Consider the following 14051-nt stretch of genomic DNA (forward strand, 5'->3'; position numbering starts at 1 on the left):
TGTTGGAATGTGAATAGAACAGCCTCCTCCATGGCTTTGGAATTGAACCATCGGCTTTCGGGTCCCCTTCTAATTATTTAGACTTAATTAAACCAATACTTATGAAATTTTGGTCAAATCCCACTTTGCCCCTCAAACTTAAAATGATCCAGTTTCATCTATTCAACTCCATCCAAAAGCCTATTAACTTTGATGATGTGGCAAACGTGTTTTTGTAATTTTGTACACATGGATCATTATCCATCAATTAAGTGGGTGACATGGCAAGTGGAGCCCACCTCCACATAAGAAATTTTAAAATCAATTAAAAAAAAGAAATTTAAAATAAATATTTTTTTAAAAAAGTAATGCTACACTTATCACATTTTTATCCCATATTTCTATACCACAAGATGTGGCATGTCCATATTATATGCCACATTAATTGCCTTCACGTATTAAGGGTAAATGTCATATCCCGGGATCGGCTCCGTCTAGCACGATATTGTCCGTTTTGGGCCCCCCATTTCTGCCCTCACAGTTTTGTTTCTGGGAACTTACAAGCAACTTCCTAATAGGTCACTCATCCTGGGATTGCTCTAGCCCCAATTCGCTTAACTTCGGAGTTCCTATGACTCTGAAGCCAGTGAGCTCCCAAAAGACCTCGTACTAGATGGAGGCGAGCATGTACATATAAGGCATATTACCCCATCTCCGTTAGTCGATGTGGGATGTTACAGTAAATGTGGTAAATGAGCTTTTGTGATGCACCATACTAGTTACTATTAAGAGTATTGTCCCACGTTGAAAAATTAAGAGACACATATATGGTAGTGTTTTATTGCTACCCCTTAATTTTTCTTAAAAAATGTATAGTTAGCGTTCCCTTGTATTGTGAATGTCAAACATGCATTTCTGTACAAAAGATAAATATGAGATATACATAGACTAGCTAAGTATGATTTGGCTTGTGAGTGTTTTCTTATTTAGTATGAGCTCCTCGCTTATTTTATTCAGAACATATTTTTAGAGGATATTATTGATCGGGGTCAAGTTCATGTCTCAAATTAATAAACTTTCCTTCATAACGTTGGTTTTATCTCAAAACAAGAGAAATACATGTAACTTGATAGTAATACTTGGCACATACTTGTCATGGTAGTTAATTGATAACTTAGATAATGACTCTATTTAGCCACTAACCACACATCACTTCTCACTATCAGGGCCAGAATTACAATCTGCACCCGCTACATTTTGATACTTGTACAAGCTAGCACACACTAAATAGTAACCAAAATTTAGCACCCCCACCACAACTAACATCCAATACACATTCTCTAGCTTCCCATTATTTATATTGTCTGGCAGCCATCTTGTGACCTTTTGAATCAAATTAATCACACCTGTGCCTAAATAAAATGAAATCCCAATGATCAACGAGGCCATGGTGGTCGATGTGCTTCGGAGTGACACCGGAAATTCTTGATAAAACAATGCAACTTGTCCCGGATAATGAAATGCCTCTCCAATGCCTACCAAAATTAACTGTGGGAAAAGCCACAAGGCCAACATGGGGACAATTGCACCAAGCTGGTCTTGGAGGTGGTGGGTTTTTGCTATTTTAAGCCTTTTTGACTCCACTAGTGCTGAAACAACCATGCCGAGAATGTTTAACACGTGGCCTAATCCTATGCGTTGGAGGAATGTTGGGAACTGACCAGTCAACTTCTGCCACGTGGGCCACAAGAACCTGTCAATAACAGTGAGAGAGATGGCAGTGGAGAAGAAGACAACAACTAAAATAGACCCTGCTGGGATGTTAAAATGAGGCCCAATCTGACGGTCCATGGAGAGAGCCTGCAAGATGGTTAAGCTATATTGGACTGCTACTGGGGTACCTAAGAAAATAGTAGTTGACCATACTGGCAAAATTCTTATGAGGGTCTTGAAATCTTCTACTTGTTGCACTGTGCATTGTCTCCACGGTTTTCCAATTGAACCATCTGGTTTAATGTCTCCTTCAATTTTCTGTGCTGCACGGTTAAGAAACCTGTATGTATATGAGAAGGCATGTGTCATTAGCCTTATATATATTCTGCTGTCCAAAGGCTTTTCAAGCATATTAGAACCTTGTAGCGAAAGTGAAAATTATAGTATAACAAAAGGACAGAAAGAAAAATAAATCAAACCAAAAAAGGCAAGGAAATGATCTTTTATGAAGGCTTTTATCTTTTTGGCAAAAAAATGAGGCCGAAGTGGAGAAAATGAGACTTTGGTTGACGCAGGAGGGGATTTAAATTTGGACCTCTTCCGACATTAGAAAGAGAAACACCACTAAACTAAAAGTTAGAAAAATCATTTTCTTTCGATGACAGAGGGATGAGTAAGGATCATATGCCCCCAAGAGATGACAACTAGGCAACGAAGTCTACCCAAATAATGAGACTTTGCAAAGCATTATAGTTAACGCATTTGGTGCATTTTGTTTTTCTCTCTCTAATAATTAAGTGCATTTGCTTTACATGAAATCTCTATACACAATTGTGCGCCATGATGAACACACTACCATTTTGACTGCACCATATCTAGTATCTCTGGTGCTAGCTCCTCCTCCTGTCCTGACGAATCAGTTTACATTGGTGATCATCAAGACCACTGCCTGCTCTAGCATGTCAACCATTAATTGGTGACCTGTTTTTAAACCCTGACAAGATGACTTATTATTAAACTCTGATCATAGATTAGATTTTAATTTTTGTCCTTTAGGTACATTATTAACTTAGATGCATTATTCTACCCAAATGGCTTAGTGAACAAAAAAACATCAACATCTTCTCAAAAGGAAATCTAAATGGCTTAGATGTTAGACGATCATTGGATCTTAAACTGTTACGAAATTGGTCAATAACGATAAGGCATATGAGAGAAAGGATAAATCAAAGCGTGGTTGATACTATGTTATACTGACCCTAAAATCTTAAGTTAGCTAATAAAACATTAGAAATTTAAAGTAATGCTTGTACCTGAAGCTGGAGCTAGGTGCTGCAGAACCCACCAAGTCATCTGTCACTCCACCGTGCCCATAGTAATAATCCTTGCTTCCGCCAGACGAGTGCTGGAGATTCCTTTTCCGAGCTGAAGCAACAACCACGCGAGCCAAACCCACAAATGGGCTCCCTTGTGGTTTATCAAAATGATAGAAACGGGCCCCACACAAGAAAATGACCAGTCCAATTAGGTTGGCAATAGCGCACAGGCCAAACCCTAATCTCCAACTCACATTGTCCTCAACATAGACGATGGCTGTGAAGCTGACCACTGTAGCTGTGTAGAGGGTGAAGAAGAACCAGTTGAAGAAAGTGGCTTGGTTCTTACGGTTTTCAAACTGATTTGCTCCCATTGTTGCCATGGTGTATCTTGTGCCTCCCACCCCAATTGTTGCTAGGGCTATAGCTGTGTACAAGATTGCATGCTGTAGCTTGGAGGTGGGTTGGCATACGTCTGGTTCCTTCACACAAGGTTGAGGCTTCAACGAGTTAAATGTCTCAGTTAACACTAATAGAACAATACCCTGCAAGCCAAGCCAAGCCAAGAGATGATTATTAAGATTGCAATATGATCATATATATATGTGGAGTTTTGACTATTTAGGGGGTCCATCTGATGCATAATTATGTCTTTCAAGTCACTAGTGAGCTAGGCATTTATAAACAATAATGCATCTTTTCGCTCCAAAAAAAAATAATACTAGAATTACCACATTTAATTATGACGTTAACTAACCATATGACTTGATATTAGAATTTAAAGAATTTTTGTGTCATACACGACTTCCCTTTGTAAACATTTAATTTACCTTTTAAAACATGTATGTGCTACGACTATAGTGAAGCTCACATATATGTTGCATATCAAAGTCACATATGATGGGATCATACGATAATTCTTGCGGAAGTATGTAGAATTGTGGCTGTTTCACGTTATTCTTTATTGATTTGCGAATTTAAAGATCCATTGATTGGGATTTGTTGCTGTTTTCTATAAGATTACTACTCAAATTGTGGCTGCTCATATTGATTCGACTTGCTGACTTCAATTCCATGTTTGGCTATGGGGGTTCTATTTTGTCATATTATGATATGCGGTGGATTTTAGATTGTTAGTTGCATTTATGCTATTTGGGTCATATGGATGTTCTTTTAGTTGAGTATGTCTGTTGTTCATCCTCTATCTCTCCGATTTCAACAATTGTATGTTCAAAGATTCAAGTTTTGTATTCACTTTTAATTGATAGTTATTGTAGCCGATGTTGTATGTTGCCAGAATCTCAAATCAAATATAATGGGTCCTAATTTTATAAGAGAGGTAGTTATAGTACATATTGTTTTATTCAAATTGACTGTGTAATGTTAAAGGACTCAAACTTTCTAATCACAATAGCTAATTAGATGATACATTTCTTGATGTGTATTTTTATATCAATCATTATGGCCAGTGGTTATAGTTAGAACATGTTAACGAAAGAGAAATAGAGAGAGAATTAAGAAGATGAACTTTTCTGTATTGTTTCTCAGATAACTATACAATTACAAGGAGTTAAGCTTTATAAGGCTCTGAGTATAACAGCTTAGTAACTATTTCTATAACATCAGTCAATAGGTGACACTTTTCACAGTCCTAGTTTTGCATACTCTAACATCGCTCGGCAAGATCATGGGTGGAGAATCCAACCATGAGATTGGAACAATGTTTAAACCAAAGAAGCAGAAAAGCATTGAATTTTGATGTAGTTGAAGCAGAGTAGACTGCATTTTTGTTTTATTTAGAGCACCAATCTAAAGCTTGAGACATAAGAGCACTTCCACCCATTTGCCATGGCAAGGGGCAAGGAGAGGCAAGGGCTGTTACTATTTACATGAATAGTGCCAGTCCTCGCAAAAGGCAAAGTGTGTTTCTACTAATTGTCATGGCAAAGGGTGATTACTATTCACTTTGAATTATTTTTATTTTTTTATACATAAATAATTAATTTTGATAGGGTTTAGGATTTTGGTGTGGGAATGAAAGAATATGGCTAGGTATTTATATAAAAAAAAATTCTGAATTTTTTGATATTTTTTTCCCTTTATTATTATTATTTTAATTGGAATGACATCAGCATTACATCACTTGCCCAGGCAGCAGCTCGTGCTGGATTTTTCTTTGGGCTTGCCTGGGTTGGTGGGCCCCACACCTTGCCCGGGCTTGCCCTTGCTCGCTGGAGCCATCAAGCGGGCCTAGGCCTTCTCCTGCCTGGGCTTCCCCTTATCGCTAGAAGTGCTCTAAGAGTACTGCTATATTGAGTTGCATGTGAAGCATAACCCAACAAAGTTGGCCAATTTGAGGAGAAACACTTACATGAAACGGGGATATCACAATTTTACTATTCCCGGCCAATCACGGTATGCCACGTGTGATAAATTTTTCACATGATAGCCTTTGATTGTCGAGAATAGCAAAACAGTGCAATCCTCGTTTCATACAAGTTTTTTTTGCAATTTGAGGCATATCAAAAGAGTACATACTCTATTCCATCATTTTGCTCCAATGAAGACATATGCTCAACCTAGTATAGTAACCACAGATAACTCAAATACACCCCATCAAACTTCGACAATTGATTAACAAGTAATATCAGAGGCATAATACATGCTCCATCAACTCTTCTAGTAAACTAATTTATCAACCTTATTGACTACCAACTGATTCACTGTACGTATGAACCATCAAATATCCCAAATTTTCCAAATAATTGCATCCTAATCAATTATGTAATCAGACCCCCACATCTCGAAAGAGATAGTATAAGAGAAGAGGGAAATTCTTTGTTCCCTGAGAATTTAGAGAAAGCAGATAGAAAGAAAGAAGAATTGGGAAATTCTTTGGTCCCTTAGAGATTGTAGAAAGGAGATAGAAAAGAGGAAGAATTGGGAAATTCTTTTGTCCCTTAGAGATTGGAGAAAAGAGATGGAAAAGAATGAGAAATGAGAAATTCTTTGTTCCCTGAGATCGGAAGACTGAGAAGAGAGAATTGTGACAGAACCATGTAAGTATTGATTGATGGAAGATTTTCTTGTCCTCCAAAGAATTGGGATTTAAGAGTCAATGTTAGTATGAATTTTGTATTCTCATTTCCTAGACTCTAGTATAGGTGAAAAATTAGTGTGTGAAGAATTGTTACTGGACGTTTTGGCACAACCCGTTCAATCCCATACTTCCAAGGCATGACTTGACCGATATGAACTGATTTCAGGTAAATCATGACATAATCATGCATTCATTATAGGATTCCTAATTGGAGTTATTTTCACTCAAGTATTTTTATGTTAATCATATTTTTAATAGGATTAGATTTTATCTCTTGATATTATTTCCTACTGGTTTGGTCTAATTAATTTGTTTAGGTAGATATTGTTTTAAAAAATTGGCTGTAGTGGAAAGTCATTAGGTTTCCTCACTTGTTGCATTAGTTGGCGTCATCACATAGCATGTGAATGGAATTAGAATTTATATTGATAATTGGATAATTGTTTGGCTGCTGTGTTGGCGTCTCAATGAAGAGACCTTTTTGCATGATGTTTAGAATTATTAGTTGAATTGGTTTTGTGAATCCTTGTTGCATATGAAGTGTACTCACGTGGGTTTCTCTCAATTGAAAGAAACCTGCATGGATGAGGAGCTTTCAACGTATTGGTTTTTCTGTGAAAATATTGAATCTGTTTTGAGAAAGTTGTTGTGCTTATTTTCTTAGATAAGTCATCAAGTGTTCCTTGTTTACTTGGTGATTTATCAAATCCTTTCTTCTTTCATATTGTATTCATATGCATGTCGGTGACTCATACGGTTAAGGGCACCAAGACCGTGGTGTCGATTTTCCTCCGGCAAGCTTGAAGCAATCGTGACCAGCATTGCGTTCAACATAAGGAGTGTCAAAGATCATCCCATGACAGAAGTTGAGTTACGAAGAAGTCGGTAAACATTATCTAGAATGTGTATAGGATAAGTGTGTGAGTACTTCTTGTAATCATCGTTCTATAGTGGATTTGTATTGGACTGAGGAGTCCCGTGGATTTTCCCCAGAGGTGGGGTTTTACCACATAAAATAATTATCTGCGTGTTCTTTTATTTTATGCACAGCACATTTCATGATTGATAAGCCATATCAATCCTGCTACCGAAGTTTATATTTAATTTAAGATCATAATCTTAAATTGGCCTATTCACCCTCCTCTAGGTATTTTTAGTCAACATACAGGTAATTTCAGTCAAGAATAGGGGTACTAAGATTTTGGATGCACAATAAAATTGACATGGCAAATAACAAATGAACCATCAATATTTGATCCATGGTGATGTATTCAAGAACAAGAAATTGATTTTATAGCAAGGAATTCAATCAAAACTTTCTATTTCCAAGTATCTTTGCTAAAATTATAAACAGGCCTAGTTTTTTCTTTATTAAAAAGATAAATATTCCATACTAAGGCTGAGGTTTTAACACATAAAGAATTGCAAATGTAAACAAAGAGATGGGGACTTTTATTACCAGCAAGGAAATGCAGGAAGAAATGGAGACAACGGAAAATGAGTCAAAGAAAGAATCAGCTATTATTGCTCCAATGACTGGGGAAAGAAAGGAAAAACCAGTAACGACGTTTGAAATCTGAGCAGCATCAATGCTCTTCACATTGAACTCTTGAATCAGATACACAATCAAATTTGAGAGCCACCCTCCAGCTGCAAGTGTCAACCCTGCCAAGGCCCCTACATACTCAACATATAGAAGAAGATCACCTCATTAATTAATACTTAAATTTATAACTACAACAAAGTTAGTTTGTGTGTATGAGAGAGAGAGAGAGAGAGAGAGAGACAGAGACAGAGAGAGAGAGAGAGACCAGTGATGAAAGGGAAGGTGATCCAACCACCACGTCTTCTACCGAAATCTGATGACGTGTGGGAATCATGATCATGGTGGGAGAGGGAGCCATCCATGTTGGAAGTTCAACTGATAATGAAGCTCAAGGTTGTTGCTGGTGCAGCATGTATTTGTAGACTTGTGGTAGTAGTCAGTTTCAACAAGAAATGCAAACCCAATGTGTCAATATATATATAGAGTGCTGTTATTTCCACCCTATATTATATTTCCCCACCAACTTTATCTTTCCACCCACCATATAAATTTGAAAAAATACAATCTTATCTTTCCACCCACTATTATTCCTAAATCATTAGCAGTTGAGATATGAGAGCATCAAGACTAAAAATCTAATGATCATCTCCATTAGGTAACTATAATTTGGGCTGGTCTAATATAGGCCCGTACAACTTCTATTTCCTATACATGAACACATTAATTTTGAAATTTATGTATAAAACCCAAATCTATGATGCGGAATTTAAAGCTGAGATTGATTCACGTCATAGGAGGCCTTCCTTGCCGTCTCAGAATGTTTGTTGGCAACCATTGCGGGTGGGTTCGTTCAAATTAAATGTCGATGTAGCAGTTGACTTGAAGGATGGGTCTCGAGGAGTTGGGATACTTGTTTGTGATTCTAATTATAACTTGCTTAGGGCTGTGGCGATTGTGGCCCCTGGAATGATCTCTGTTCTTGCCACAGACAGAACTTTATGCTATGAAGGTAGGCATGTCTTTTGCAATTGATGCTTCATGTGTGCCTCTGGTTCTCGAATCAGATTGCATGAATGATGTTCAATTTGTGCAAAAGTGAGAAGAGTGTCTGGCGGTGGAGAGATGCCTTGTGTCTGACGTTCGTCAACTTTTGCCTTCTAATCCTCAAATTACAGTTCAATATCTTCCCCGTCATGCTAATAAGGTGGCACATCGGATTACACATTTCAGTCTTCGCGATAGAGGCCTCTCATTCTGAATGGAATCTGGCCCTCTGTGAAACCCAACCCCATATATATATATATATATATATTTGCATGGCGGTGTGCACGTTCATGTCCATCTTAATATATTTTGGTAGATATTTAAGTTGGGTGATAGAATTGGAAAAACCTATCTTATTATAAGTTAAAGGAGTTAAGGCTTAAAAGATACCTTTGGTAAAGAAGCTTGAGATGGGCTTATTACCATGAGGTGTTGGATCAAGAGTATTGTAGCTAACTTGCGGGCCACTCTTACTGATTCTGTTTTCTCTTAGGCGGTTGGCTGAAATACTTCTCGTCAGATTTGGAGTGTGAGATCGTGCCAACTCTTCAATACAGACCAAATTGTTCAGGCAGTGTTCATAGGGTTTAGTATTTCAAGTCAAGAACAAGAAAAAGAAAGTCTCACAAAGTAATCTTGGACAGTGGGCACAAGTGTTTCTTTATTAAAGTTTTTGTTAGTAACTCAACATTTTAGTGCTTATGTCAAACAAATGTAATCTTCTGTCATTTTTGTTGATTTGGCACCATATGTATTAAACAAACAATGATGTTGGATACAATCATTTAGTTATGTTCATCCCCTTACATGCAGGCAAAGGACGCCTCTCATGTTTAGTTCTTCACTTTCTTGCCTTTTTTTTTTTTTAATCCTCCTAGATCTTCCTCCACTTTCTTACCTGGTGAGAAACCTTGTTCTGCTCAGAATTTAAGTGAAAGGCTAATTGAAGTTCATATTGGAATGAAAACATAATAAACTATTATCTTTGTGGAGATGTATCATGTTTCTTTCTTCTTTTTTTCCCTCCAGTTTATAACAATTTCAGTAATCTAGTTTATCTAAACACAATTTCTTAATTAGATTAATCTTCTCATAAATAGTTCTGTTGTTCATCAAAGTGACACAGTACCCGATGATAAACTAAAAGCAAGGAAGGGTATAAATTGACAAAGCCTATAGCCATTGATGTGTTAAAGCAGCTATTAAAAAGATTACACGATGATAAAGTCACTCCCAACAAGAGAAAAAAATGCAACTACATATTATTGAAATCATGCTTTCTGAACTGAAGAACCAAGAATGAAGAGCTGTCCGCCCATCGGCATCTTTGATAGAGTAACTAGCACCAGCTCTTAAAAGTGTTCTTCAATTTTTGGCTTGTCACCTTCAGTTTCAGAGGCAGCCATCAACAACAAAATGTCTACCGGGTGGATGTTTTGGCTTAAAAGAGCATTCAATATATCATATGTACCTTCAACAGCAAGCATGCCCATGTAGTTGAAATTCTGAAAGAGATCATGTTTATGCATCCAATAGATGTTAGCACCAAATTCAAAGATTCCGTCTAATTCTATTTTGGCTTTCCTTTCTATAAATTCGAGTTTTACGACACAAGAGCAAGGTTTTCCTTTCTGTTAATTTATATGTCAGCAAAAAAGGGTTTTGCTGTCTTAAGAACTGGTTACATAACAATAACCTTAGGTGTATATAACTCTCTGCAATAATTTTCATTTTCATTTTCATCATTTCAATAGGAAACTTGGAACTAAGTAGATTTTATAGAAATAACAAAAGTTAGCAACCAACAAAAGTCGTTATTAAGACAACCCATAGCTTTTTGAGAGGAAATTCTTAGAACTAAAAGGATCTTAGAGTTGTAACCAAAAAAATAAAGAAGGATGTTAGAGCAAAAGGAAAATATCGATACAACCAAAAACTGAACTAAGAAGAAATCTGGACTGCTATTATAGCATCTACAATCTTACTCGCTATTTTTCAGTTCAAATTTAACTAAAAACACCATAAGGCTATTTTAGGGAGGTCTCTATAGCTTTCTATAAATGCTTCAATTCTCTTTTAATTCAATTTTTGACTAAAATGAAAGCAAAAAAATAACAACAAATAATAGTTAGCATTAAATAAATAATACAGATAATATTAAAATAAAGCAGCATTAAATTAGAGGAGCTCCTAGAGGTCTCATGTATATATATTTTTGGTACAAACGATTGGGAGATGGGGGTTTACACAAATATTCATTGGATGACCCACATGAGTGGGGGTAAAAGAGCTCAACCAACTGGGTTATATCTCCATTGACAATTCCTATTTTAGGAAGCGGATAGGGAGTTTGGTTAGAGTTGTATTTTTTCAATGGTTTAGGGAGCCCATTGTAGATGCTCCCTAAACATGAAAAATCCTTTGAAATTAAAAAACTCAGTTGTGCTCCTTTTTGCAAGTGTAAGTAAAACCCACAATCAAATTTAGAAAGCTACATGAAGATCTAATTTCTCTTGGCTTTCAACTTTTGTATTTATGGGTTTGAATTTGAATACATGCATGTATAATCTTAGAAGTTTCATTTTCAAGAGAACCCATATAATGGTTTACGTTTATGAAAATTGGCTTATTCATACTGCTTGTTTTTGTGTTTTATGCAAAGCATATAAATGGTGAGGGTCTTTTGTTTTTTGGTAATCGTGGGTTTTGTGTGTGTTTAATATAGGTATTAACTTATTATTGCTCACCAATTTTGTTTTGATTTGTTTTATGTTGTGTTGGTTTTTGGTACATTAACCTTGTACTTGTTATGCCTTCCAACTATGAGTAGTTGAACAACGATATTTGAAGAACCGATTGTGAATCTATTTATGATATAGCAAATCACAACTTCATACAAAACGCAGGCCCGTGCTGAACCTCCTTCCTCACAATATATCCATATGACTCATTATAGTCCAATGCCAAACTCATTTTCTTCTGGACATAAGATGCATAGTGTGTGATGCGACTAGTTTAAACATGACGAAGTATGCCTTTCATGCTTCTGAATTCTGATATTAGGTGACATCTAATGAAATATTGCTTTAATTTAAGAGGAATAACTAAGATATTGGAGGATGCTAAAACGTTACCAGTGGTGGTGTTAAGTAGAGACTAAAAGAGATAACCACCATCTACATTGTCTGAAATTAAGAAGACATGGATAATAAAGAGTAGGTCTGCCGAATGGGGATGAAAAGAGTAGTTATTATCTTCAGTGGTTTCAAACGCTGGTGTTTCTTCTGCTATCTCTTATGCTCCCAACCTATCCTATCTTTAGTGGTTTTAGACAACAATGATGTTTCATCTGTTGTATTTTCTGCTCCTAACTTGTCCAACCTTCAGTGGTTTTCCAGACGGATCAAAGATTGGTTAGTATGTTGCAGGGTACTCTTACTGAGCCGGTTTTCTATCAGTAGGATTCATAAATGTAGTTTGACATCATGTTGTATATATTTGTCTTTATTTTTGTGAGCACTCTATATTATTGGTTCTTTTTAGTGCTTATGTCAAACAAATGTAATCTTTTGTCATTTTGTTAGGTCCTTTTTCCCGCGAACACTCTTTCTGATGATTCGGATCAGATTGCTCTGCAAAGTGAGGAGGTTGTTGGATCAACCAATGCACCGATTGGATTTTCTTGGCTCTCAAAGAGGATTCTTTCAACTTCTAAACAAAATTTAAAGTTGAATCAGGTTGATAGGAACGGGCGAGCTCAGGCTAGGCCCTGTCGTTTTGCTCCTTCTGTCCTGATTCAGGAATTGTGTAGGCGTGCCATTTTTGGGTATAAGACCAACCCAATAGACCTAGATAGACCTAGTGTGAGTAGTGTAGTGTGTTGATATGTTGTGTTTGCACTTATTCTGGACTTCTGCTGAAGCCATTATGCTCCAAGGGGAGTATTGGCTTGGATAAGTTCTTTTCTATGCCTCAATTAGGAGGACTTCAATATTCTTTCATTCGTGTGTGTCGGTCTGATAGATACGAACAATACCTAATCAAACAAGGAAGGAACCAAGATCGTGGTTAATGATACCCTATTTGGGTTTAGAAACCTAATTTAAATTCAATCAACCCTTAGACCGGGTCGAGATTCCAGTCGATTCGGGCCTAACAAGGTAATTCAGGCCTAAATCAACCTTCTATTTTCGAACTAAAATAGCCCTATTCGGGCCTAGACCTCTGCTTTGGGTCCGAATGATAAATTTAAATGATGCGAAAGCAAGAAATTACATTAATCTACCGAGGAATTTAAAATATATAAAAGCGATTAAATAGCAAATCTTAATGAAACAGTTAGAGTAAATTCCTAAATCTCTTTATCTGATTTTAACTCAATAACAAAAGGAAGATGAGAGTTCTGAATTTATCCAATTAACTAATTCAAAATATAGATTACAATGTAAGGGAGAATTGGAGATTTCTCTATCCAGTTGGATGGATACATGAATTCAAACTAATCGTTTAAAAGAAATCATCCCATGAAGATGGTAGAGCAACAAAAGTAGTCAACTGGTTATCTGGAAATTAAGCAAGCTTGTTTGAAAAGATCTTAAGTTTTTCGAGTGTTTTCAAGAGACATTGCGTCTAGTTTTTGGAGAGAGAGTCCCCTTTTTCTGTGGCGAAGGCTCTTTATTTATAAGTGAGAAATTTCAATGATGAAAGCTGAAAGAGGATATTTTGCTGTTATCCAAAGTCAAATATTGATATGTTGATCTGGACTGGTTCATAGGCAGGATGATGGGACATTTTTGACAAAACAACTAGTCTTTTGAGATGCTTTCCTGACTTGAGTTCTCTGTACCCAGAAATCTAGTTGGCAATTTGCCTCCTTCTGGTTTTGGTGGCTTTTATCTAGTTTGCTTTCTTGTTGGGCGAGAAGATGGTCAAGTCGCCATTAATGGTGACAATCTTCTTCATACCCTCACGTGGGTCAATGTGCAACGATTACTGATCTTTTTAACTTTAGTGCGATTTAAAGGACTGGGTTAACTGACACCGTGGGCTTTTATCAATTTTTTCCTATCTATCCAAAGCCCATTAAGAAAAATGGTTCCTTTTGTTTTTAAAGAAAAGAAAGAAAAATTGGGCCTAGGCTTTAAAATATATTCCTTTGAGAGATAGACCATTTTTGGTCCATTTACAAAATATGGTACAAACACTTTTTTTTTTTTTTTTTAAAATTCGGCACCAAATGTATTTAACAATGACGGTAGTTGTAATCTGTTTATTGGTATATACAGGATCGGCCTTGAAATTTTGAAGGCCCTGTACGAACCTTAAATTGGGGTCTCACATAAGCTAACACAAA

The 14051-nt window shown here is 36.5% G+C and overlaps 1 protein-coding gene across 1 annotated transcript; it reads right to left on the minus strand.

Moving 5' to 3' along the window:
* On the minus strand, positions 1123-8016 carry LOC18778469 (protein NRT1/ PTR FAMILY 2.6). Its single transcript, XM_020562894.1, has 4 exons — positions 7920-8016; positions 7568-7785; positions 3006-3553; positions 1123-2032 (listed from the first exon to the last, which is right to left on the minus strand). The coding sequence occupies exons 1-4, from the start codon at positions 8014-8016 to the stop codon at positions 1189-1191; spliced, it is 1707 nt and encodes a 568-aa protein (XP_020418483.1). The 3' UTR covers positions 1123-1188.

The sequence above is a fragment of the Prunus persica genome, chromosome G4 (assembly GCF_000346465.2).
Source record: "Prunus persica cultivar Lovell chromosome G4, Prunus_persica_NCBIv2, whole genome shotgun sequence".
Lineage (NCBI taxonomy): Eukaryota > Viridiplantae > Streptophyta > Magnoliopsida > Rosales > Rosaceae > Prunus > Prunus persica.